Source organism: Eurytemora carolleeae, unplaced genomic scaffold, assembly GCF_000591075.1.
Source record: "Eurytemora carolleeae unplaced genomic scaffold, Eaff_2.0 scaffold278, whole genome shotgun sequence".
In the NCBI taxonomy this organism is placed as follows: Eukaryota; Metazoa; Arthropoda; class Copepoda; order Calanoida; family Temoridae; genus Eurytemora; species Eurytemora carolleeae.
The window spans coordinates 48,927-74,928 of record NW_019396399.1 but is presented as its reverse complement, the minus strand read 5'-3'; the positions used below and the strand labels follow the sequence as shown (position 1 = coordinate 74,928).

Genomic DNA, 26,002 nt, shown 5'->3' with positions numbered 1-26,002 from the left:
GCAGCGCTCGGCCCAGAAATGAGCTTAACTTAACCTAACCCTAAATATTCACTAATTTTATTAAAAACTGTTGAGGTAAAGGTCTAATTCATGGCCGCAGCGCTCGGCCCCCTAGCCCGTCCTAGCCGCAGCGCTCGGCCCAGAAATTAGCTTAACCTAACCTAATTTCTTAAATATTCACTAATTTTATTAAAAATTGTTAAAATTATAGGTCTTTCATGGCCGCAGCGCTCGTCCCGGCCCCTACAAAAAGTGCCCATCCAACCTACGATATATAATTATGCCCATCCAACCTACGAAATATGCCCATCCGACCTACGAAAAGTGCCCATCCGACCTACGAAAAATGCCCATCCGACCTACAAAAAGTGCCCATGCATCCGACCTACGAAAAATGCCCATCCGACCTACGAAAAATGCCCATCCGACCTACGAAAAATGCCCATCCGACCTACAAAAAGTGCCCATCCGACCTACGAAAAATGCCCATCCGACCTACGAAAAATGCCCATCCGACCTACAAAAAGTGCCCATCTGACCTACAAAATTGATTGGCCGTCCGACAGCTACAATTAATTATTTCTACCCTACAGCCCCAAAGGCATGAAAAAAGCTGCTGAATAGGTCGGATGGGCAAGAAGATATGCCCATCCGACCTACAGCTGTCGTAGGTCAGATGTTGCAGTAGGCCGGATGGGCAGTATAGCGGATGGGCAGTAGAGCGGATCAACATTACCTTTTTCGACCTACGCAAATCCGCTATCCTCCACTTATGACCTACGCTAAATCCGCTATACTACACATCCGACCTACTAGCATGGTTTTACAGCTGCTATATGGACTTGTAGCCGCAGTGCCCGGCCCCCTAGCCTGACCTACCGGCGGCGCTCGGCCCAAAAATTATCTTAACCTACAGGGTCTCGCACGAAACATGACATTTAATAAATATATTTATTAAATGTCATAGCTATAGCTATTTTTAGTTAAACAAATCTTTTGCTTAATTATATTTTACTTTGTAATCAATTTTGATATATATTGACTCCCATATAATATTTTTATTGATCTTTGGTATTAAACAACTTGACAAATTATGGAAAAAGACATTCCAAACTATTCACCAACTGTCATGTTTCGTGGGACACCCTGTAACCCAACCCTCAAATAATACAAAATAACAAAATAATAATACAAACAGCTGGCGTAGCTCCGATACTGCAGTAGGTCGGAAAGTTAGTAGGTCAGGAGTTCAGTAGGGGGAGGTTGCGTATAGACGATGTACCATCCGATGCTGGGTTGATTTGGCTACTAACGTCCAAAACCTTATTTTAGTCCATTTGAACATTAGTATATATGAACAAAATAAAAATTTAATGTTTTCAAATGAACTAATTTTTAAAAATGGCATCATCTATTTAGATAACTGTGGCTGTAGTTTAAAGTTGTGAATTGCAAATCGAAAGAGTCGGAGCTAAATTGTTGCTGCAGAAGTTCTCAGTGGTCGTGTAGTTCACGTACTTCGGGCGCCGCTAGCCGTCTCATGTCAAATTCTTATCTGATAGATAATTTATCCGTAAACTTGACCGATATAGGAGACGTCAAGGAAAAGTAGATTCGAATCTTGATTATATCGAGATAGAATAGGGTAACATGAGCGAACCAACTAGAATTTTTAAAATTGTATTTTCTTTTAAAATTTATTAGTGCAAGGTTTAAGTAAAAATATATTAATATCACAGATAACATAACATAGAAAGCATCGAGTAAGTAGTTCAGTGTAATGTAATAACAAAATACATATAAAAATGTGCGGACGTTTAAACAAAAACAAGAAAACAAGAAGTTTTTTAGTACTAGTGTTGCCATAATTTCAAACTTACATAATTACGGACAGAAGATTTCATGATGGAAAAATACTGGTTATTAAATTAGTCACTTATTGAGATACGCGCAAGAAAGGAGTCGACAAAATGCAAGAAAATCCAACGTATTCTAGTTATATCCTTGAGAAGGTTTCACCAGGATACAAGAAGGGTATCTTCATTCTCAAGAGAATAATAGGCAAGTTCTCTCAGATCATTATCCATCTCCTCCTTCTGCTCCGGACTACGAGAGCTGACTAAAACCAACTTCAATTCAGCTCCACCAGCATCCTTCCTAGATATAACACGGTTTTAACAAGTAAGAAAAGATTTCCATATTCTTTTTTTTCACCAACAGGAGACAGACGGGAAAATATGGATAAGTTTTAATAGGTCTGAAAATAACTACTATTTAAAACGGTGGGATTTAATAGTAACCTTGATATATAAAAATGAAGATCTTTTCATATTGAGATACTCGTTAGATTTTCAAAGCAAGACCAGGACCAAAGACAGAAGTAATTTTCTCTTATCAGATGATAGGTATAGTTGAGAGGTGAGCAAATTTATTCGCTGAATTGGGGGAAACTGGAATAAATAAATTTTTGGGGTAAGTATTGTAACGGAAAGAAAAACTTTTGTTGTCCGATTTTCACCTCCGCCCCCTCCCCAACCCCACCCCCCAGCATCAAAAAACATTCCTCATTTAATTCTTAATATCCTGGACCAAAAAAAACCTTTAACAAACCTGAAAAGTCTTCCAACCAACGCTTTAAGTTTCGCTACTGTCATATTGACGGGTAGTTTCTTCTCCAATGGAGGAGTATCCACAAGGTTTGGAGAACTTATCTTCACAAGAACTAAACTAGACTTCAGATTACTCTCCTTCACCTTGAGTTCTCCCTCTGTGGGTTCTCCGAACTTGTTGACAAGCTCGATATATCTACCATGAGTTCTTGTGAAGGTTTCTAGAGCTGAAGTTCTTTCTTCTTCCGATACCTGCAGAACCCGGAGATATTCCAAACCGTGCTTTTTATAGTAATCTATTTCTGCCCATTTTCTCTCTGTATCCTGTATTTCTGAACCATTGAGAACTTTCAAACTACTGATTAGTACAACTAGAGTTGATCTTCCTTCTCCTAGTTTCTCTGACTGTAGGACAGGATTATTCCTAAACCTTAGCTCTGTAATATTAAGTTTGTTGAGTTCACTAACATGATACCATTCACTGATTAGGTTAAACCCAAGTTGTAATCCTTTTAGGTTTTTAAACATGCCACTCTCGATTTTAATGTTAGACATTCTGTTATCATTTAACTGAAGATACTCAAGAGTTTGCAAAGTGGACAGATTTTGAATTTCCGTCCAATCATCAATCAGATTACTGTCTAAATCAAGTCCTTTTAACTTGGTAAACTTTCCAGGGGTTAGAGAGATATCTTTAATCTTATTTCTATGAACCTGGAGGTTTTCTAGCTTAGGTAGATCTCCGGCTATGCGTTCTACATCTGACCAACTGTATCCCATGCTACCCAGGATAAGATGAACTAGGTGAGAGTATTTATCTACCGGGATGGAGTTGGGTACAGGGAGATGGTTAAAACTAAGGTTGAGAACACGCAACGGAACCTGAGACACGAGGTCGGATATATTGGACCAAGAACTGAGAAGGTTATCCGATAGATCCAGGTCCACCATTGAGGTTAAAGTAGAGAATATCTCGACATGAGTATCATTAATGTTCATGTTTCCGACAGAAACTGATTTCAATTTGTCCAGCTGACTCTGATGTTTGTTCACTTTATCAAAACCAACAACCTAAACACAGTATTTTAGTTAAAACTTAACAATTAGAATCGGGGTCACAAGCAAAAAAAGGTTTCCGTTACCTCTTTACTAAAATTTTTGATACCTCTTTACTGAAGTTTTTGTTACCTCTTTACTAAAGTTTTCGTTACCTCTTTACTAAAGTTTTCGTTACCTCTTTACTAAAGTTTTCGTTACCTCTTTACTAAAGTTTTTGTTACCTCTTTACTAAAGTTTTTGTTACCTCTTTACTAAAGTTTTTACTTATCCCACCAGCACCAAAACATTTTCGTATTGTCCCCCCCCCCCTCTCTTCCACCAGTAATATATATTTTTAAGTAACAAAAAATGTGAACATGATAAAAATACGTGTAATTTTTTCACCTGGACAAATCTAGCTCCAATTTCCTTCTGTAGATCATCCATACACTCCTGTCCCACTCCTGCCGTTTCTCCTTCCACCTTCCCATACCTCAGCCGAACTCCTTCCAGGAGGTTGATCCCAAGGTTCACTTTGTTAATCCTCAAGAAGGAGCTGGAGGTAGGAGAATAATTTCTGGGAATGAAATATCGAACTCCTTCATGGGCTCCATCATGTTTCCCTCTGCTAGGATCATCCCACTCTACTCCTAACCACTCCCCCTTGGTTGCTCCGACAGGACCCTGATACAGGATAGTTCCCTTCTTCTCCTCGACACAGAACCTTCTCCCGATCAAGGAGGGCTCAGCCTTCTCTATCATCTCATTCTGAAATCAATTGTATATGAATCACCTGGACTTAACTGTGTGAGTATTGGTTAATAAAAGTGCAAGCATAGGTTGGATAAAATGTGGCCGTTTAACGGATTGTGTTTACAATATCATCAATCTTGAGGATAGAACGAACACACTCGGATGCAAGCGTGATAGCACTGGTAGAGACAAGGAGGGGTTGAACCACGTTCTCCTCCAGAATGTTGGTGATAGCTCCCTTTCTTACATTGATTCCAGCAGCCTTCTCACCCTGAAAACATTAATTATTATCTTAGAATGAGAGATTTGGGACTTAATATTCAAACAAAAAATAAAAGAAAAAAACATTCTTAGAGCCTGAATTAGGTTAACAAATTTTAAATTGAATGAAAATCTACTATTTGAGATAAACCTATTGATTAAAATAATTGTTACCATAGCATGTCTATTTCTGAGCTCTGTAACGGTTCCAATGGGATTGAGCCCGGCATTCTCGCTGAGGGTGTAGGGAATGATTTCCATCGCCTCGGCGAATGCCTTGAAGCAGTATGCGTCCGCCCCTGTGAGGGTGTTTGCGTGAAGCATGAGCTCTCTGGAGATCTCAGTCTCGGGGGCTCCGCCTCCAGCAATCAGAAATCTTTTCTTCACCAGACAACGGATGACACAGAGTGCGTCATGAAGAGATCTAAATGCGTAACAAAATAATGCTTTTTCTCTATCGGCCTAAAATTAGATATTTTTGTTTCGTTCGCAAGGCATTTAATGTTTTTATCAGGCCAGGGGTTCACCTAGGATAATCTGACATTATAGACAATAAATCTGCCTCAAATAGCATCGTTCGCAAAATCTGCCATCTTACACCTGCAACAAAATCTCAAGATGAACCCCTTGGCTAGGCGATAATAAAATTTAATTTGCCCAACAGAAGCTAGAAAAAATGCGACTTTTCTGAAATAAAACAAGAAAAAAGATTTTTACCTGTCCGCTTCGTCCAGCATAAGTTTGTTAGATCCGCGTAGAATGATTGAAACAGTTTTGCCAGGGTTCTGAATCCCGGTAAACTTGACACACTTACTGGTTCCAGTCTGGATCTAGAATTGAGAAAATCAGGATTCCTCTGTTCAAATATTATTTTCAAATTTAATCCCACCCTTTCCCACGATCTTAAGTAATTTTTTTAACCAAGAAATTTATCTTCTTTAGTTAAAATATCAGTCATTTATATCCGAAATTTATAACGTCATTTAACCAAATAATGTATAATGTATAATATATAATTTAGTAGTTTGGGAACCCAGCTTTGGCTGGAGTCATCCCTGTAGAAGACGACCCACTAGACTTCTATTGAGGTTCATGTGTTATGAACGAACCAACAGACAAACAGAGATTAAAGGGACAGACCGGCAATGTAAGGTAGTTGAACTGAGTATGCAGTGTTGTGAACAAATATTTACGATTCATTTGAGACATATAAAACTTTTAAAGATCATTAAATCCTGAGTTTGAGCGCAAAGTCGACGTTCAAAATCGTACTTTTTCAGAATTTTTTTTTATTATTAAATAAAGACGACAAAAATGTAAACAAAATTCTAAAATAAACTAATTAGTTGTTTAGGAATAGGTTGAAAAAAAAAATTAATCTCATCAAAAATAAATAATACTGTTCAACTCTTAGTTTCTATCTTCTCATTATTCTAGTTTCTCATTAATCTAGTTTCTCATTAATCCCAAAGATTTTCTTCATATTTTATTACATTGAAAAGACGACCTTTGAAGAATTTGAAGAAATCTGCGAATAAATTAAAAGAAAATAAGAAATTCATTATAATGACGAAAACGAAATGACTGATTCTAGCTTTGATTTATTGACAAATTTCTTTTGAGAAATATGTTCCTAACCATCTAATTTGTATACTTTATAATTTTTACTTTATTTTTCGTCATCGTGGTTTTTTATTAATTTTTTAAAAACCGATTTTGAAAACGTATCCACCCAAAAGTATGATTTTGAATGTCGACTTTGCGCTTAAACTCAGGATTAACAGATCTTTAAAAAGTTTTATTTGTTCTAAAATGAATCCTTAAGAATTTGTCCACAACACTGCATGCTCAGTTCAACTACCTTACATAGCCGGTCTGTCCCTTCAATACTTATATTTAGAAAAAGATATATTCTAGATGGTAAGACCCAATACAATATAAAGAAAATAGAAAATATAAACCTCTGACAAACCCTGTGCTCTTACCTCCTCTACACATTCTGCCGAGGTGAGGTTCTCTGCTGTGAAATGATCCAGACTGGCAATAGGTCTGCAGCTCAGCGCCTTGCACAGGAACTCCACATCCTCCCTCTCTATATCCTTCACAACCATGATCTTCATCTTGTCAAAGAAATGGATGGCGAGGTCGGAGAGAGCGTCCCTCAAGATGGATTTCTGGATGAGAAGAACGTTGCAACCTGCTTTCTTGATCTGTTTGACAATGTTGAGGATATATGCTCGCTCCTCTTTCAATACACGATCCATAGCAGCATAATCAGATACAACTACCTAAACATTTTAAACAAGGTTTCAAACCATATCAAGTCTCTTTCTAATTTTGCAATTTATTACCCATTTCCCTTACACCTAAATAACGGGTCTACCTCCAGTCAATAATTGGGATTCTTTGAATTGAAAATTTGATTTCGCATTGAAATAAATGTGAGCTTTAGAAGGGAAAAAAAAAGAAGGTACAAGGAAAAAAATAATTTGAACTTTAGAGCAGTCTGTAATTATTAACAAGTTTTCCAATATCTATATTACCGCAAAGAAATGAACTTTTATCATTCCCGCTGTTCCCTCACGCTGTCCCCTAAGATCAGAAAATATGAACCCCAAAACGTACATATACCCAGAAGGGGGGGGGGGGGGAAAGAAATTTTGTAATTACAAACAATTGTTAATTCCTTTAATGATGAATCCATAATTTTAACAATACCATGAATATACTAATTCTATCATACTGGGTTACCAACAAAGGAGGAGACTGTACAGAAAGGCCTAGAAACCTGAAATCCAAGGTTACATAAAGTATTCATTCATGACATTTTTTAATGATTGGAGAGATAAAAATTTACAGTTGCAGGGAATCCTAGAAATAAGGAAGTTTTAATTCCGTACAATCGTCTCCTTTGTGGGTATCCCTTTCTAATTCATATTCACCTGGTTATCCATATCAGTTTTAGGAGGAGAAACCTGAAATTGAATAAATCCAATCTTTGCCTTCTCAACCCTCTTAGGTCCGTTCACATTGGACGCTCTCTGCTCCAGGACTAGACCTTCTACTAGAGCAGTATCATCAACAGTTCCTCCAAGCTTCTTCACGATCTTGATATCCTTCAGGTTCACGTTGTTGTCCCTGGCGGGGTCGATGATCCTCAACACAGAGTCCACGGCGATGGGTGAGAGTTCGGCGCTGTTCTGCGACACAACCTTGGAGTTGAGGGAGGTGTTGGCGGACTTCAGGAGGCTTTCTCTGTCATTCAGATCTAATGGGATCGCCATACTTGTCAGAATATCGACAGATTTGGCGGCAGCTTTCTGGAAACTGTCCGAGATGGATGTTGGGTGAATTCCCTTCTGCAGCAGCTTGTCAGCAGCTTCAAGTAAGCTTCCAGCCAAAATGACAACGGAGGTGGTTCCTGTAATAAAACTAGGCAATGATAAAATGAAGAGTCATGTATATATAACAATAGCCTTTGTGCTTTCTTACATCCAATAATCTTATACTCAAGGACTGAACCGAACTTTTAAACATTGGCCAATAACTGAAACATTCTAAAATTCACCATAATAGTTACGATCTAAACCTAAATGGCCATGACCTTAATCTTTAAGACCATTAACTTAACCTTTTATGACCATGAACGTAACCTTCCTGACCATGAACTTAACCTTCCAAACCATGATCTGACCCTTAATGACCATAAACTTAACCTTCACGATCTCGAACTAAACCTTCATGACCCACAAAGTTTACTCTAAAAGTTAGGTAATTGCCTAGTATACGTCTTTTGGACCTACCCTCCTATCAATTTTGTACATGCATATAATATTTGACACCAGATAAAATTGGTCATGTGGTGGACGCAGCGTCCGGCCCCCTAGCCTGTCCCAACCTCAGCGCTCGGCCCAGAAAGCGGTTTAACAGCGCTCGGCCCAGAGCGATTTAACCTAAAGTAACTAACTATATACTGATTTTGTTTTAAATTGTTGAAAGTGAGGGTGTATCCTGGCCGCAGCGCTCGACCCCCTAGCCTGTTCTAGCTGCAGTGCTCGGTCCAGAAATTGTCCTAACTTAAACTAACCCAGAAATAATACAAAATAAATATTTTTTTCTTATAAATAGTTGATATCTAGGTAATGTACAAAATCGTATGTTATGACGGACCCAAAAGTTAAAAAGGGAGTTTTAAAAATCGTGTGAATAGAAATGTAAATTTATTACCGTCTCCAGCTTCGATATCTTGAGCTTTGCTAAGCTCTACGAGCATCCTTGCTGCAGGGTGAACTACATTCATCTGGTTCAAGATAGTTGCTCCGTCGTTGGTGATTGTAACCTCCCCCTTCGCGTCCTGGATCATTTTATCCATACCGCGGGGTCCCAGGCTAGTCCTGACAGCGTCAGCTAGAGCCTTTCCAGCCTGGATATTACTCTTTCTGATCTCCTCCGGCTTACTGTTCTTGGATCTCATGAGACCCCCGGCTCCGACACTTTTAGCACCTCCAGCAGTCATTTTTCCTCTGAAAAAGATCAATCAAATTAACGACAAATTTAAGCAATAATTTCATCCAAGATATTTAAAAACTATTTCTCTAATCTCTAAAACAATAAATTGTATAGTTAGATTTTGGCTCCCAGATGTACCAGTAGTCAGTACCGTGTGTTTTAAAGAAGTTGCCGGAATGTTCTAGAACGTTTGGTTTGGAAATATTTCAGCACAATGAGCCAAACCAACCTTTCTCCATTATTTTTTATTTATCTGAGAAAATTTTTTGCTAGAACCTGAATTAAGATATTAGGTTGCACGTAATGATTCAAAACACAATAATATAATATCGATTTTTTTTTCAATTTGGTAACAAAAGTAGTTTTTGTTATATTTGCGAATGTCGTCTTGCACAAAAAGTATACATACAAGGGGATGGTTCCTAGCTTGGCGGAGGGGGGGATAGATAAAACTCCTATTATTGAGGGTTAGGTTAGGTTAAGACNGCCCCCTAGCCTGTCCTAGCCGCAGCGCTCGGCCCAGAAATTGTCTAAACCTAACCTAACCCTCAAATAATACTAAAATAAACAGCTGGCGACGGCGTAGCTGTCCGACATTGCAGTAGGTCAGAAGTTCAGTAGGGGGGATGTTGCGTTTTAGACGATGTAACATTACCGACAAATCTTATTTCTACTATGGATCGGGTTCCTAGTTTTTTCTAAGGCCACATAAAGGACTTAAAGGACAAATTCTAGAGACGTTGTTTTTCGACCTACGCAAATCCGCTATTCGATCCTCTTCTGACATACGCAAATCCGCTATATATTCCTCTTCTGACATACGCAAATCCGCTATACTCCTCTTCTGACATACGCAAATCCGCTATACTCCTTCTCTGGCCTACACCAAGTCCGCTATACTAAACATTCGACCTACTAGCACATGGTTTTACGAAGCTGCTGTATGGACTATATGGACTACTTTCTATCTGTAGACTCCAGTTCTCCTACTTTCTATCTGTAAACTCCAGTTCTCCCACTTTCTATCTGTAAACTCCAGTTCTCCCACTTTCTATCTGTAAACTCCTGATCTCCTACTTTCTATCTGTAGACTCCAGTTCTCCTACTCTCTATCTGTAAACTCCAGTTCTCCTACTTTCTTTCTGTAAACAACCAGTTCTCACACTTTCTATCTGTCAACTCTACTTCACCTACTTTTAATCTGTAAACTTTAGTTCTCCTACTTTCTATCTGTAAACTCCAGTTCTCCTACGTTCTATCTGTAAAATCCTGTTCTACTTTCTATCATGATAATAATCTAAATTTGACACCCCACCAGAAAGGGACCAGTCTTTGATTGTTAGAAAAGAAGCCATGTTAAAGGTTAGAAGCCTGGCACACATCACAATAACGATATCCGTTGTGGACTAATTTACCGTCATTTTTCGAAAATACCTACAGGGTTACCCTCAAAGGATGAGACCGAGGTTAAATTAAGTCTTCTGCCTTGAAAACAGTCTTTTCATGACTCGTTAAATGCTTTAGAAAAAAAAATTGCAGGGAATCATGAACGTAAGGAAACCGACAGTATAAATTACGTCCAGTCGTCTGCATATGAATTCTCACCCTTCTAATAGTGCTACAAGCCGTTAGACAATGTTTCAATGCTAATTTACTAGGATCTTCATTTTTTGGAAATAGTAAGTGGGAAATCAATAAAACTTGAATTTGAACGCTTTAATTATCAATTTTTATTAAAGAATTTTCCTTACATAATAATGTTTAATAAAATCCATGTCAACTAGTAGAAAATCAGGTATTTAATAAAATCACATTCATCAGGTTCAATTGTTTGTCAACATTAATTTTATAACTTTCCGAATACATCTTGGTCCATGTTATAAAATATTAGTATTGTATATCACAACCAAGGGAAATATACATAAATAGTTGGCATTAATCTTTACCAAGGCAGTATTTACACAATCTACAACGGCAGAAACTGTTATAAAAGATGTTACAATGCTTAATAATGTAATAATCCAAGTTTAACAATAATTTAAAGAAATAAAATTCAGTGAATGTTTTGTTACTAAAATGATTAATTTTTCAGAGTAAAAGTAGAAACAATGTTCATTAAAATATTTAAATATTTTTTTAAATATCCTCTTATTGGGGAAATAACTACAACGTATTTTTTGCCGAACTGGGATTGGAAAAAATTATTTGACGGTGAGGGGTGTCTCCGCTTTTGCGGAATCCGGGAACCTCTGATGGTATCTGTCTCTCCGGAGATACTTGACTGTAACCAACTGCTTCTTATACCACTGCCCATGGAGACAGTTGAACACGATCCCAGCATCATCTGTACTCATCGTCTTTATATACACTACACCCTCGCGACTCTCTCGATCCACGGCAATATGGAGAATTCGAGCCCCGGAGCACTTAGTCAGGATGTCGGTGTGGAGATCGGAGATCCAGTTATGCTCCAAGTTGAGAGGATCAAACATGTATCTGATCTTGAGACAGGAGGTTGGAGGATCGGTAGGGGCGGAGACATTTCGGTTTAGGTTAAAGGCAGATCCCTGCCATTCAGGAGATCTCGGAGAGGTGGTGGGAACATATGGCCAAGGATTAGATTTGTTCAGGATCTCTCTTCCGTCTCTAGATTGAGCTCCAGTGGTACTTGGAGAACCTGCTAGACCTGGAGAATAAGGACCAAAAGCTCGTTGTCCAGGTTTGATAGGACTAGGACTGGTCGGAATATCAGGTAACCACTGCCATACACGAAATTCTTCTCCCTGAATATGCTGGATCTCCTCCCTAACCCTGCTCTCGTGTTTATTCAGATACTGGAGAGCATTCTTCCAGGTTTCTGACATATTCTCTCTTTCCTGCGGAGGGATCAGTTGGTCTCGGATATGATCAATGGCAAGATACGAAGGACCATGTTCTTCTCTGTTAAGATGATTGTCGCGGAGCATGGACAGAACCTTGTCCACCATAATAAACATATCCTGCCTCTTCTTTTCTTGTCTTGCCTTGTACGTTTTCCATCCATTGAACATCAGCCACAGAGTTAGTACAGCACTGATAAGGATCAAGATATAGTTTGTAGCCTGGAACAGGAGTCCAAGGATTGCGTAAATGAAGTATTTGACCCAGAGAAAAATTCCAAATGAGTTGTCGGACACTGCTAGATGAGTAATCTTGTCTTCCTGGTACACCGGTTGAATTCCCCAGCTGGGGTTTTCTTTGATCAGAATAATGATGTTGTTCCAATAATTTTCATATTCAGGTTTGCCTTGATCCCCTCTCAGCTGTTCCTTCAACTCAAGGAATGGATGATATGGAGTGGATGAGTCATCCTTTAGGATCTTGAGAACCTTTTTAAGAAGTTCTAGGGTGCCTGGGAGCTGGTTTCCGGGAATACAACCTTTCGAGTTCTCGTCCTCAATGCCAACACAGAGCGGGATGTTCTGCTGAGGCTGTGTAGAGCTTAGATTCATATATTGATAACATAGAAAAGCAAAGAACAAGATTGCCGAGAAAATGATGAGGGATGATATCAGCATCGAGTTCCCAGTGTTTTCTCTCCTGTTGAACCGTAAGCGGGGAGGACGGGAGACCTGTGTGAGCGGATTACTAGAAGGTGGAGAAGGTTGAGATCTCGTGACAGGAGTATGATTCGAATTAGATTTGTTGGTCGGCAGAGTACGGAGAGCTTCGTTCAGGGATCCAAATTGATCCAGATTCTTCCGAAGTTGTTGGGACTGGAGCGAGTAGGTTGGAGAGGGTGATGGTAAACCTGAACTTGTAACGCTTTTACCTCTAAATCTATTCTCAGATTCCTGTTGATTCCTGCCGCGAAACCTGGTTTCTGAATCTGGGGTACCCATTCCTCGATATCTGTTCTCCGAGTCTAAAGATCCTGTTTTTCTGTACCTGCTCTCAGAGTCTGGAGTAGTAAAACTAGTTTGTACTCCTAAATCAGCTCGGGATATATCATCCTCGTCATATTCCTCACACTTCTCATCACTATCTTCTTCAGCTTCAACATCTTCACTATCGTCTTCGTCGTCCTCGCTCTGATGCATCAAGCTCCGAGTTCCTCCGTTCCTAGCGTGTCTCGGGTCAGAGGAAGGATAGTTGGAGGGGGTTCCACGGTATCCGTTCTTAGTGATACTTCCTCCATTACTAGTTCTAGTTCTGGATACTCTGGAATTCTTCTTAGTTGAAGAGGCAGGCGGAGTAAAATCCTCCTCAGCTGAGCTGTAATCTATACCTGAGACAGGAAATGATTTTTGTTTACTCTGTTGATCTAACTGACGGAGTTTCTTGACAAGAACACTCCTGGTGGTATCTGTGATCGGAGGAACACTGTAGTTGTGTTCCTCCAACCTTAACCTCAGCTCACTGTCTGAGATTCTTTCTGGCATCTCGGGATAGTAGTTAGAACAGACCTCAATTCAAGCTACTCAGGCTAAGCATTATTTATGTTCTGAAAAAAGCTGAAGTTAGTTTTACATCAAGGTTATCGTGGATTTCTACAATTATTTTAGCTATTATATATATATATATATATATGTATATAAAAATATCAATGTCATGGAAACGAAATCACATTACAATTGTTTCGGCAAGGTAAGAGATGGGTTTAATTTGGAACTTCACATATTTCTTAAAAATTGGTTTGAAATATTTTTGGTCATGGCTAGTAAAATTTTCGCAATTAGGTCTTGAAATAAAAGAAAATTAGAAAATAAAAAAATAATTATTAGAGAAACCTATCCAAGGCGTATCATGGTGAATAGTTTTTGCATAGACACCTCCAGAAATTAGAATAAGAACAAGTCTAGTCCCATCTGGTAACGAGAAACTAGAATAAAAACAAGTCTAGTCCTATCTGGTAACCAGAAACTAGAATAAGAACAAGTCTAGTGCCATCTGGTAACCAGAAACTAGAATAAAAATAAGTCTAGTCCTATCTGGTAACCAGAAACTAGACTAAGAACAAGTCTAGTTCCATCTGGTAACCAGAAACTAGAATAAAAACAAGTCTAGTGCTATCTGGTAACCAGAAACTAGAATAAGAACAAGTCTAGTCCCATATGAATAAGAACAAGTCTAGTCCCATCTGGTAACCAGAAACTAGAATAAGAACAAGTCTAGAAGCTAGAATAAGAACAAGTCTAGTCCCATCTGGTAACCAGAAACTAGAATAAGAACAAGTCTAGTCCCATCTGGTAACCAGAAACTAGAATAAGAACAAGTCTAGTCCCATCTGGTAACCAGAATATGAACGTGCTGACCCTTAAAATACCCTAAAAACATAAAATTAAATTTACGCTGATTAAGAGCCATAATCTTTACAATCATACCCAATCGTCTGAGAACCAAGAAAAAGTTAAATACTGGCTTGGTCAAGATCCTTGCCTGAATGGAAAAATGTCAATACTTGTAATTTGTAAAGATTTGCTAAACCTCCAGCATCCATTAATACTTCTATTAATGTTATTAAGTTAATGTGCAGACAATTACAAGGAAAAAAGAAATATCACGTGCAAATATATAAATAAAAGGATCAAAATAACTACTGGTGTGTAAAACGATTGAATTTATAAACTCAACGTGAACAGTTAGGCACGTGTGTACACACATATGTACAACAAATGGTCGTCAGTTAATGTACACTGAAAAGTACAAGTTGTATCCAGCTACAAGATAGATGAACAACTTCCTTTCTTGCTCCAGGGAAAGGAGAACGATGTCGGAGAAGTTTAAGTATTTTAATCAGTCTTTTTCTCCACGTTGGAACCAGTTCTCTTGTGTAGGGAGGTCACAGCACTAAAAAGAATAATAAATAAACAACTAGATTCCGGGTTGGGAATTCAATAAGACAATAAAATTCAAAGCAATATATAAATGTAATCTTTAAAGAAAATATATCTTTTTCCACTTGGTTCAATATAATTTTCTGCTTTTTTAACTGAGTCAGTTAGAATTGAATGTATGAAATATTAAGGGCTTCCAACAGAAGATCTTAAGCTTTCTTATTTTCTCCAAAACTTGTTCATAGTACACTGTACAAAATGTATACCTGGAGAGCACGTCTGTGACCTTATCCCGTCCTGCCGCTACGGTTGCTGACATGTCGGAGACAAGGTTAGAACCGCTAGCCGCTACCTTCTCCAGTCTAGCGGCCATCCGCTCAGCGGTCAGACTAGCGGATTTAGTTAACAGATCAGTTACTCCTTTTGTCAGCTGATTCTCCAGACCACGGACAACCTTGATAAAGTATTAAATAATATTAACGAACTAACCATTTTAGGTCGCAAAAATAGTCTTGGAAGACTTTTCTTCTGGGGTAGACAGGGGCGTATTCAGGGGGGATTAACTTTTTCCTTTTTAATGGGTCGTTGGGACCCAAAAACCACTGGATAACATAGATTTCACTGATCTAGTGGGGGGGGGGGGGCTAAGCCCCACAGCCCACCTCCTGACGCTTCTGGGGTCGGGTATCAAAATAATTAGAAGAAACTTACAAATTTACTTTAATCTTTTGTCACTCAAAGTTTGGGAGTGTGTTCAGCTTATTCTAGATAATATAAATCCTTTGAAAGAAAGAATAAAATTAAATTCAAGAATAAAAAAAAACTTTGGAAAAACTAATATATTTGATGTGAACAATACTAATTGTAGAAAATCATTACCTTTAAATGATTAGGTTTGGTTTTCGAGATGAAAGAGAGAAAATCAGGTTTTGAAACAATTGCATCTTTGCATAAACTCTCTGCAGTCTCCTTGCATTCCTGAACATAAGTTATTTATCTACATACAGGATTTAAAACCTTAGTGCGTTTGAAAGGGAGATGTCATGATTTTTGTAATTTTTTTCTAAAGAAAATAGTTAAGGATCCCATCTATTAGAACAAATATATTTCAAACAGTAAAAAAATTAATTATTTGGATAGTTTCTAGATACTTCATTTACAAGTTTCTCGAAATAATTTTTGAATCATTTCTGTCGAAAAAAAATTGAAGGTTTAGTTGAATTTGTAAAATTTTCTGTATTTGGGAATGAACACGGTTCAAATGAGTAAAATAATGGACAACTCGTTAAATTTATTGATCATTTGATTTAAGCATGCAGAGTGCAGACTCGGAAAAAAAATTTCTATCATTAAAAGTCTTAATACCTTATTCGACAAGAATAGATGTGTTGACAAGAGCTGAAGAAAGGAATCCTCTGATATGTGATTATTTCCAAGATCTTTGTCAAACAGTATAAAGGCTTGATCGAGGAAAGTTGATAATGAGTCCTGAGAGGCTGAGATGAGAATGGAAAGACGAATATGTCGGAGATCCTTCCCTTCTAGCTCCTCCAGTACAGCGGAGAGCTCTGGTAGATCATTACTGCAACCTATCCGAGCGGGGAACCCGTCCCTCTCCTCCTGGCTATGCACACTTGGTTCTTCTAGAGTATCTATATAGCTGGTGGTTTGAATCAACGACTCTTCTAACTTTCGCTGCAGTTTCTGAAGAGCCTTCCCTCGTCTTTGTGACTTCTCAATTCGAAGATAGTCGAAATAATTGCAGTTTGTCGTTGGTATATCTAACTTTTTCGCCATCACTAAAAAAGAACAAGATGTAGACAAATTTATCTAGAAATAATCATTTTATCAATCCTAGCTTTCAGTCAAGTTTTTACCTGATCGAACATTCTCCGCGTAAAGTTTTGAATCTTTAATTTCCTCCGAGGAAGGGATATACGGCTCAAGGAACTCTATAGAGCAGTTGATGTTTAGTTGGGAGAGACTATACACGATAACCTTCCAGGCGGGTAAACCCTCCCAGGTCCACGTAACCGTATCCAGGTCATTGTCATATCTGATAAGAACGGGTTGGACCGCTACTCCGGGTAGGAAAGCTCCGGGACGGAAAGCTATAAAACACGATCTGTTTGTACAGGTTCCTTCAGGAAATATTAGAACTTGCTGCCATTCCTGCTCCGGGTTACTTCTCTCCACGATGTGTCGGATTGTGTTCTGTCTCGAGTTCGGATCATTCCTGAGAACGGCAGTTATTCTATCAGTTAATAAATTAAGATGTTAGATCGAGGATAGCGTAAACGAAAGATATCCTTTGAGCGATGATATCAAAATATTATTTGATTTTTAATCAAAATTGCACATTGCACTAATTCAGGGGTATTTAAATTCAAGAAAAATCCCCCCCACTTTGATTCTTTACTAGAAAATGAAAATTGGCACGTCAAAAATACGGCTTTTACCTTTCATGAAACTCATTCCCCCCTCCCCACCATTTTTTTCAGATCTAAATAAAAAACTTTTGTCTTACTGTTAGGGTAAAAAAACAATAGGTGGTAATAATTTAAATGATATTTAACCCCATGCAAAATAACTAACCTATGCACTAGTACAGGCTGGGTGAGTTTGATGAGACTTCCCCAGAAAGGAATAGAGTTTGTCTCAGCTTTAGCAACGACACTCGGAGCTCCCATCACAACTACAGCAAGTGCATCGAAGAATGTTGAGTGTGGAGCAACCGCTAGTATTCTGGCTTGGTTGGGACCAGCTTGTTTACCAATTATCTTTACTCGGTGAAATCCACACACAAAAAACATGAACCGCAGAATCATACAAATTGCCTAAGCAAAAAAGATTAAAAATAAAGTTCAAGAAATATCACTTTAATTAAGTCATACCTTTCTTTATTCAATTTGGATTCAACAGAATTAAAGAATTTTAAAGAGATGACTAATTTAATTTGTCTTTTTTGAGAGAGATTGATATTTCATGATACCTTTCGTATATATAACCGCCAGTGAGTGAACGGCCTTCTATCGATGTCCTCTGTGGAGAGGTTGTACAACCCAGCGTAGGCAAGGCTGGTAGTCAGGGTCAAACATATTAAGGCAAATAGAAGACGAATAGGGAGAAGAGTCATGCCAACAAATATCATCTTCACTTTCTACCAATTCAAAATATTATTAAAATTTAACAATACCAAAAAACAGGAAGTTGAGGCCCAATCCCAGAGAAAGATTTTTGGACCCCTCGTCGGGTAGAATATTTAATGTAGAGAGGGGGCGCAGGGGTCCGAAAATCGTTCACTAGGAATTTACTCCAGCCGTAAAAGTAATTAAAATTTAAATTTTTTAAATGTTAGACACCATATTTCAGGTAGTTTCCTAGAGAACGATTTTTGGACCCCTCCATCCCCCTCCCTTCCTATCATGTGGCCGCAGCGCCCGGCCCCCTAGCATGTTCTAGCCGCGGTGCTCGGCCCCTTAGACTGTCCTAGCCGTAGCACTCGGCCCCCTAGCCTATCCTAGCCACAGAGCTCGGCCCAAAAATTGTCTAACCGAGCCTAACCCTAAAATAATAAAAAAAACAAATGTACAAAATTTGGGTCCGCCATAGTATACGATTTAAGTTGTGATACTTGCTTTTATTTAGGGTTAGGTTAAGACACTTTCTGGGCCGAGCGCTGCGGCCACGGGATAGGTTCGGTTAAGTTAAGACACTTTCTGGGCAGAGCGCTGCGGGTAAGAAAGGCTAGAGGGCCGAGCGCTGCGGCCACATGTCTTACATTAAAGATCCTCTTACAAATTTAGGTAATTTCCTAGTATACGATTTTTGGACCCCTCCATCCCCCTCCCTTCCTATCATGTGGCCGCAGCGCCCGGCCCCCTAGCATGTTCTAGCCGCGGTGCTCGGCCCCTTAGACTGTCCTAGCCGTAGCGCTCGGCCCCCTAGCCTATCCTAGCCACAGAGCTCGGCCCAAAAATTGTCTAACCGAGCCTAACCCTAAAATAATAAAAAAAACAAATGTACAAAATTTGGGTCCGCCATAGTATACGATTTAAGTTGTGATACTTGCTTTTATTTAGGGTTAGGTTAAGACACTTTCTGGGCCGAGCGCTGCGGCCACGGGATAGGTTAAGCTATGACACTTTCTTTTATTTAGGGTTAGGTTAGGTTAAGACACTTTCTGGGCCGAGCGCTGCGGCTAGGATAGGCTAGGGGGCCGAGCGCTGCGGCCACGGGTTAGGTTAGTTAAGACACTTTCTGGGCCGAGCGCTGCGGCCACGGGTTTGGTTAAGTTATGACACTTTCTTTTATTTAGGGTTAGGTTAGGTTAAGACACTCTCCGGGCCGAGCGCTAAGGACAGGCCAGGGGGCCGAGCGCTGCTGCCAAATGTCTTCCATTTAAGACCCATGTACAAAATTGATAGGAGGGGGGGGGCTGGGGGGGGGGTCCAAAAATCGTATACTAGGACAGACCCCAAATTTAAATTCTTAATTACAGAAACTTGAACCTGAAAGGTATTCATGTGAAAAATGTGGACAAAAGGGTTTCTTGGAGTTTCTCCGGATTCCATCTTGCTGCAGCTTTGATTCACAGTCGGAGTGAAAAGGTTTCTGTCAGTGTTAATATTACTATCTTATCATATTTTCGACGATGTGATAAAATAGGTCTGAAATAAATAACATATGGAAAATTTGAATAAATGTGCTAAAATGAGTCTAATAATTTTTAATCTTTTGAGTGAACGAGAAGAATGAGATAAAATTTAAAATATGTCGAGCTTTAAACGTGATAATTACTGTCATGAAACTTTGTGTTGTTATAATATAATAAAACATTTGTTAACTGTTGTCAAGGGGAATTTTTTACATTTATACACTTTCAAGTGTCACTTCAAATTTAAGATCCGTATGATCCATGTTTATCAAGTTCAATTTCGTCATCATTGCTGTACCGAATGCACCCGATCTAATTTCTCACTCTCAGAAATTCCGCGCACAAGCCGCTGTTCCTAAAATTTCCTAAATAATTGCGGCATTCTACTTAAAGGGAGGTTTACCAAAATAAGACTAAAATAATAAACAGATGTCGTCTTCTTTTATTCTAAATATGAAAGAGCACAGGAAGCACAGTGAGTCTGTTGAGAGAGAGTCGAGAGAGAGTGAGTGAAGAGGGCATGCATTGCACATGCAAACTAATTTCGTGGGAACCAAATAATGTAATTTTTTAACTATTTTGAGTAGTGCATTACTATGGATTTAAATCGACTCCCCTGGAATATTAACCACATATATTGCAGTATATGTTTTTTTTTATTTTAAGACAGCTTTATACAATTTTAGGTCGAAAACCCCTCTATGGCAGAAAGAGGCCAGTTTCCTCTACAGTTTGAATGAGCACCGAGCAACAAAATATATCTCTACCCTGAGAGGCTGAGGGGGGGGGGCACCCATGGAGGAGGCTCTTTTAATATTACATCTGCTTGCATTTCCCTTTCAGGCCAGGCACAGTTGCGTACCAAGGGGGGCAGTAGTCCTCTTGCCCCCCCCTGGGAGTTCCAGGCGGGGCCCTGCCCCCCCCCCTGGAAAATACAAAATTAAAAGGAAACTACGTTTAAAAAGCAACACCTGACAATGATAAAGACTATAAGGATCTGTCTAAATTCACTGTTAATACAAGGAGAGAAAAGTTTTAGCCTTCTAAAGAGAATACTTCATTACACAAGATGTACTGACGGAGAGCAGACTTAACGATCTTGCACTTTTAGCCTTACACCCTAATAGGTTGTTTGAGCGATCTCTACTGAGAAAATCATTGAAATGTTTGTGCAAGCAAATCCCAGAAAATTGAAGCTTAAAAGAGTTGGTGAATATGTAGATTGAGTAAATTATATCTAAAAATTTCAGAAGAAATTTCTTTTATTCGTGAAAATATAATTTTTAATGATGCTGTGATTATTGATTTAGTTTAAAGCTGTGATGGAGATAAGTGTTAAATTTATAAAGTTAAAAAGTTAGTTTTTCAAGCTTAGGAATAATTTTTAGACTCTATAAGGTTAGTATAACACCCAAAATGTAGTCTTTTTGGTGTATGTATGGTGAATAAAACAAGACCAGGGGGGGGCAAAAAAAATTTGAAAAAGGTATCAATATTTTTTTTTAAAAGGGGTTTTTAGGGGGGGGCACAATGTTGCCTAGTGGGGGAGAAAGTGCCCCCCCCCCTTCACAAAATGCTCTATTACGCCCCTGAGTATATCCTGCTGATATACCATCACGCTAAATCGGAGGCTTGGCAGTTGATGACAGCTAGCTGTCATGTTTTTTGGTTTTACATTTGACACTTTAATCTTTTATGAGATATGACTCATTAAATTTATTGAAAAACAANGGTTCCCCCCCCCCTGTCACTAAGCTATGGGGAAAATTATGAAAACCTGGCCCCCCCAGATTAATTTTCCCTCACGAGGATTATACTTTTCTATGTGATATTTATATTGTATAAATTCTAATCTTCGTGCAATAAATATTTGATTTGATTTGATTTGAACTTTTAATCCGTCTCATTGCAGTTTCTTCATCCTTAACTTTCAATCCCTCTCATCACAGTTTCTCCATCCGTTACTTTTAATCCGTCTCATAACATTTTTCCATCATTAACTTTCAATCCGTTTCATCTCAGGTTCTCTAATCCTTCTCGTCCTCCTTTAAATCCGTCACGTCTCGAGTTTTCTGTCCTGTTCTATGAGTTCTATCTGGGTCTTCTCTTGTAGTTTCTCCTCCAGTTTTCTATTTGTCTAATCTCAATCTCTCCATCCTTAATTTTAAATCAGTATCACCACAGTTTCTCTATCCTTACTTTAAAATCCGTATCATATCTTGCAATATATCCAATCTTAACTATCAATCAGTATCATCACATTACCTTCATCCTTAAGTTTCATTCCGTCTCATCTCAGTTTCTCCATCCTTAACTTTACTCCGTATTATCACAGTTTCTCCGTTCTTAACTTTCATTCCGTATCATATCTATATAGTTTCTCCAACCTTAGCTTTCAATCCGTATCATCACAATTTCTGCATCGTTAACTATATATCATTTTCATCGCAGGTTATCTATCCTATAACTTTAAAGTCGTCTCATCCTTTTCTTTCAGTTCGTCCAAATCTCAGTTTTCCCTTTTTACTTTATGTATGGTGAATAAAACAAGACCAGGGGGGGGCAAAAAAAATTTGAAAAAGGTATCAATATTTTTTTTTAAAAAAAGGGGTTTTAAGGGGGGCACAATGTTGCAAAGGGAGGGACCCAAAAAAAATTTACGCACTCGCGCATATTGTGCCCCCCCCCCTAAAAAAATGCCCTCGTCTCCATCCTTATAGCGTTCAAAGTATCTCCATCCATATAGCTTTCAATCCGTCTCATCTCTGCAGTTTCTCCAATCTCCATCCTTAAGTTTCAATTCGTCTCCTTGTACATATTCTCCATCCTTAACTTTCATTCCGTCCCATATAGGCTTCTCCGTCCTTTCAACCCGTCTCATAACAGTTTCTCCATCCTTTACTTTCAATCCGTCTAATCAAAGTATCTCCATCCTTACCTTTCAATCCGGCTTATAACAGTTTTTCCCTCCATAAGTTTAAATCCGCCTCTTCTCAATTTCTCTATCTTTAACTTTTAATCCGCCTCATAACAGTTTCTCCCTCCTAAACCTTTCAATCCGTCTCATTACAGTTTCTTCCTCCTTAACCTTTTAATCCGTCTCATCACAGTTTCTCCATACTTAACTTTCAATCCGTCTCATAACAGTTTCTCCATCCTTAAGTTTCAACCCGNTCTCAATCTCTCCATCCTTAATTTTAAATCAGTATCACCACAGTTTCTCTATCCTTACTTTAAAATCCGTATCATATCTTGCAATATATCCAATCTTAACTATCAATCAGTATCATCACATTACCTTCATCCTTAAGTTTCATTCCGTCTCATCTCAGTTTCTCCATCCTTAACTTTACTCCGTATTATCACAGTTTCTCCGTTCTTAACTTTCATTCCGTATCATATCTATATAGTTTCTCCAACCTTAGCTTTCAATCCGTATCATCACAATTTCTGCATCGTTAACTATATATCATTTTCATCGCAGGTTATCTATCCTATAACTTTAAAGTCGTCTCATCCTTTTCTTTCAGTTCGTCCAAATCTCAGTTTTACCTTTTTACTTTCAATTCGTCTCATTTCGTCCAGTTTCTCCATACTTAACTTTTCATTAGTCTCATTGCAATCCCTCCATATCTCTAACTTTTAATCTGTTTTATCTCAGTTTACTTTAATCCGTCTCATTTCGTCCAGTTTCTCCATCCTTAACTTTTCCATTTGTATTATCTCAGTTTTGCCGTCCTTACTTTTCATTCCGTCTCATTTTCCTTTTCTCCATTCCTTTATCCATGTCCTCCCATTTTCTTGTTTTGTCCCAAAATCTTATTATAAAAAGGAATCAACTAATGCAGTATTCTTTTGAAATGAGGAGCATTGATCGTTTTGTGAAATTATATGTTGAAGAAAAGTTTTGATATCCGGTTAATCCTATGATGCAGACTTTTTGATCTTTTGGTTTTTATTAACTTTTTTATAATGGATGCTTAATTCTGTAGAATATGCTGCATATGTTAACATGAAGGGGCGCATACACTATACATGGTTGGGCCATGGAGACTGTCCCCCCCCCTTTGCCCCTGTACACATTATTATCTCAGACTACAAGATCTAGATCATAAAAGTTAGAGAGCACCGAAAGATTTAATTAAAACAAATTTTAATATGTATTGCTACAAACTAAAGTATAATTGACTAGAACAATCTTTTATAATGTACACTTGAAGTTGAGCAGAATAGAGTACGAAGGTGCGCGCGCGCTTTATGAGAATTTTAAATATAGTCTCACGCGCATTCATACTGTAGGTTTAAACAATAAATAAGAATTTAATGGCAAACATGATCAGAAAATATATCCAGCCTTTGACTACATATAGAAATAAGATTCAATAAACATACCACATATTTAGTGGGTCATCATTTTTGCAAAAAAATGGGTTTTATTTGTAGTTACATGAAGTGAATTTAAAGCAAAATTCTTTTAGGTAACTCAAATTTGCAAAATGGCCACCAACTGTCCTTGACACGTGCTTACTAAATTAAATTGATGTCAAGAGGAGAGTGTGTCAAATGAGTAAAATTCAACTACGACCCGGAACACATTTTCACAGAAAGTATTTGTAACAATCAACGAGGTTAGAGTGTAACAATGAACTAAACAAATGAGTTAAAACTATAAAGATGACATTATCTCAAATATTCAGCTTCTCTGAGAACCGCGTTAATACTTTGATGGTTAGAGTTCCAAAGATAATGAAATGAGAAACTTTACTCATTTTTTCAAGCACAAAAACACTGCTTTAAAATCTAATGTTCTCATATCATTGGCAATTGGCAGGACTGGATTAGATCTTCTTCCAATGGAATCCGACGGAGCGGAGAGGAACCCCGAAATCGATGGTTCCTGAGAAGAAGGACAGGGCGTAACCTGCAGGAGCTGACACGTCGAAATCTGCACTTTCGTCGCTGTGTCGGTCGCCCCAGGGACCAAACTCCTTACCGTTGGCGGTGTGAAATGTAAGACGGTTAATGTTATATGGAGATGCTCGACCTGTTATCCGTATTATGTAATCATTCTTGAGGTTGACGGTCTCCTTCTTAACCTTATCCTTGAGGATAGTATGAATGCCTCCGTGTCTCTGTGTATCTTGATCAGGATAATAAACATCAAATGCCCAAACAAATCCTTGATAAACCATATCAATCCTCTCAGGAAACCCGGAAACAGTGTCATCAATGAAAAAAGTTCCCTTTTCAACAAATCCGAAGGGTCCGGACATATCTGCAGATGAATGTTGCTTAACCGGAGTTATACTGTTCTGTGAACTCGTGATCTTTGGTGCTTTTGGCGTTCTAGGGGTCTGTTGCACCGGTTTAACTTCTACAGGGGGAGGTGGAGGGGGGAGCTGGGGTCGGGATGGTTCAGTATCAAGGGAGAAATGAGTAAACACTTGGAAGGATTCAGGTTTTGCGGTATTTTCCTCAATAATTTCAACTTCAATCTTAGGAAGCTGGAAAAATCTTTCATGTTCTGGGACCAATTGATCATAGTAATAATCATAGTCAGTGTAAAGGGGATATTCAGGATCGTCTAAAACATCAGGTTCATTCACCGAGGGTTTTGGATTTTTATTCTGTTTTTTTCCAGGTCTACGATTGCCGTTCTTTTCCTGGTTTGATTGATTCTTCTGTGCAGGTCGTCTTTGTTTAGGAGTTATATGAGACGGAGCACTAGGAGTTGTAACTTCTTGGTTGGTATTAAAGATTGCTGTAAAGCTTTCTTTTCTGTTGTTTAAATCTTCACTGTTTCTTATTAGTTCATGGTCATTTTCATTCCTTTGTTCTTCAATAAAAACCTGATGAATCTGACCATTCCCAAGATGGTTTTGATTTTGATTTCTATCATCTTCCCTGGCTCTGTCATGTTTTCTCTCATCCCTCGGTTCTTCTGGTTCCGCTGCAAGATCTTCTCCGTTCTCATTGAACCTGGAACTTAATCGCTTTACTTCAGGATACCTAGAGAGGAATTCTTCAATTGTGAGACCTGAGGAAGGAGCGGGAGCAGAATTCTCCTGTCTCGACGAAACTCTAAAATCATTCTGATTTGTATCCTTCTTCTCTTCTTGTTGTGAACTTTTAAGTCCAACAACATCAAACCCGTTTTTATTTACATGCTGACTTTGAGAGCTTCTGGGAGCCTCGGATAGATTCTCATCTGAGTTCTGGTGGGATTGAAAGTTTGGAAATTGGCTGAATTGTTGATTTACTATCCTGGAGGCTGTAACTTCATCCCTTGATGGTGATGGGCGGGTTGGGGGAGCAGGAGGAGGGTTTCGGGGATTTGAGTTCTGTCTGGGGGGTGGAGA

At 38.6% G+C, this 26,002-nt stretch overlaps 5 protein-coding genes across 6 annotated transcripts; all 5 read right to left on the bottom strand.

The window, feature by feature from the left end:
- Positions 1-1,683: 1,683 nt before the first annotated feature.
- On the bottom strand, positions 1,684-4,422 carry LOC111702453 (tubulin-specific chaperone E-like). Its single transcript, XM_023474145.1, has 3 exons — positions 4,053-4,422; positions 2,611-3,680; positions 1,684-2,157 (listed from the first exon to the last, which is right to left on the bottom strand). Exons 1-3 carry the CDS (start codon positions 4,407-4,409, stop codon positions 2,016-2,018), a joined length of 1,569 nt encoding a protein of 522 aa, XP_023329913.1. The 5' UTR covers positions 4,410-4,422; the 3' UTR covers positions 1,684-2,015.
- On the bottom strand, positions 4,414-9,204 carry LOC111702452 (T-complex protein 1 subunit delta-like). The gene is made up of 6 exons (XM_023474144.1): positions 8,889-9,204; positions 7,604-8,082; positions 6,647-6,949; positions 5,379-5,491; positions 4,836-5,085; positions 4,414-4,671 (listed from the first exon to the last, which is right to left on the bottom strand). The coding sequence occupies exons 1-6, from the start codon at positions 9,175-9,177 to the stop codon at positions 4,507-4,509; spliced, it is 1,599 nt and encodes a 532-aa protein (XP_023329912.1). The 5' UTR covers positions 9,178-9,204; the 3' UTR covers positions 4,414-4,506.
- A 1,681-nt stretch (positions 9,205-10,885) lies between these two features.
- Positions 10,886-13,656, bottom strand: LOC111702447 (inner nuclear membrane protein Man1). The gene has a single exon (XM_023474138.1). The coding sequence runs from the start codon at positions 13,589-13,591 to the stop codon at positions 11,372-11,374; it is 2,220 nt and encodes a 739-aa protein (XP_023329906.1). The 5' UTR covers positions 13,592-13,656; the 3' UTR covers positions 10,886-11,371.
- An 877-nt stretch (positions 13,657-14,533) lies between these two features.
- Positions 14,534-19,656, bottom strand: LOC111702448 (lysophosphatidylcholine acyltransferase 1). Of its 2 annotated transcripts, none has more exons than XM_023474139.1 (8): positions 19,498-19,656; positions 17,979-18,146; positions 17,582-17,823; positions 16,864-17,240; positions 16,352-16,785; positions 15,866-15,964; positions 15,253-15,440; positions 14,534-14,999 (listed from the first exon to the last, which is right to left on the bottom strand). In XM_023474139.1, exons 1-8 carry the CDS (start codon positions 19,558-19,560, stop codon positions 14,942-14,944), a joined length of 1,629 nt encoding a protein of 542 aa, XP_023329907.1. In that variant the 5' UTR covers positions 19,561-19,656; the 3' UTR covers positions 14,534-14,941. The 2 variants fall into 2 exon arrangements, with proteins under 2 accessions (XP_023329907.1, XP_023329908.1); XM_023474140.1 differs by having other exon boundaries at positions 16,864-17,222.
- A 4,128-nt stretch (positions 19,657-23,784) lies between these two features.
- Positions 23,785-26,001, bottom strand: LOC111702449 (putative uncharacterized protein DDB_G0282129; the record flags this gene model as incomplete). Its single annotated transcript, XM_023474141.1, is given in 1 exon segment — positions 23,785-26,001. A coding segment is annotated over 1 exon segment (1,520 nt), but the record flags the coding sequence as incomplete, so codon positions are not given.
- Between the last annotated feature and the right edge of the window lies 1 nt (position 26,002).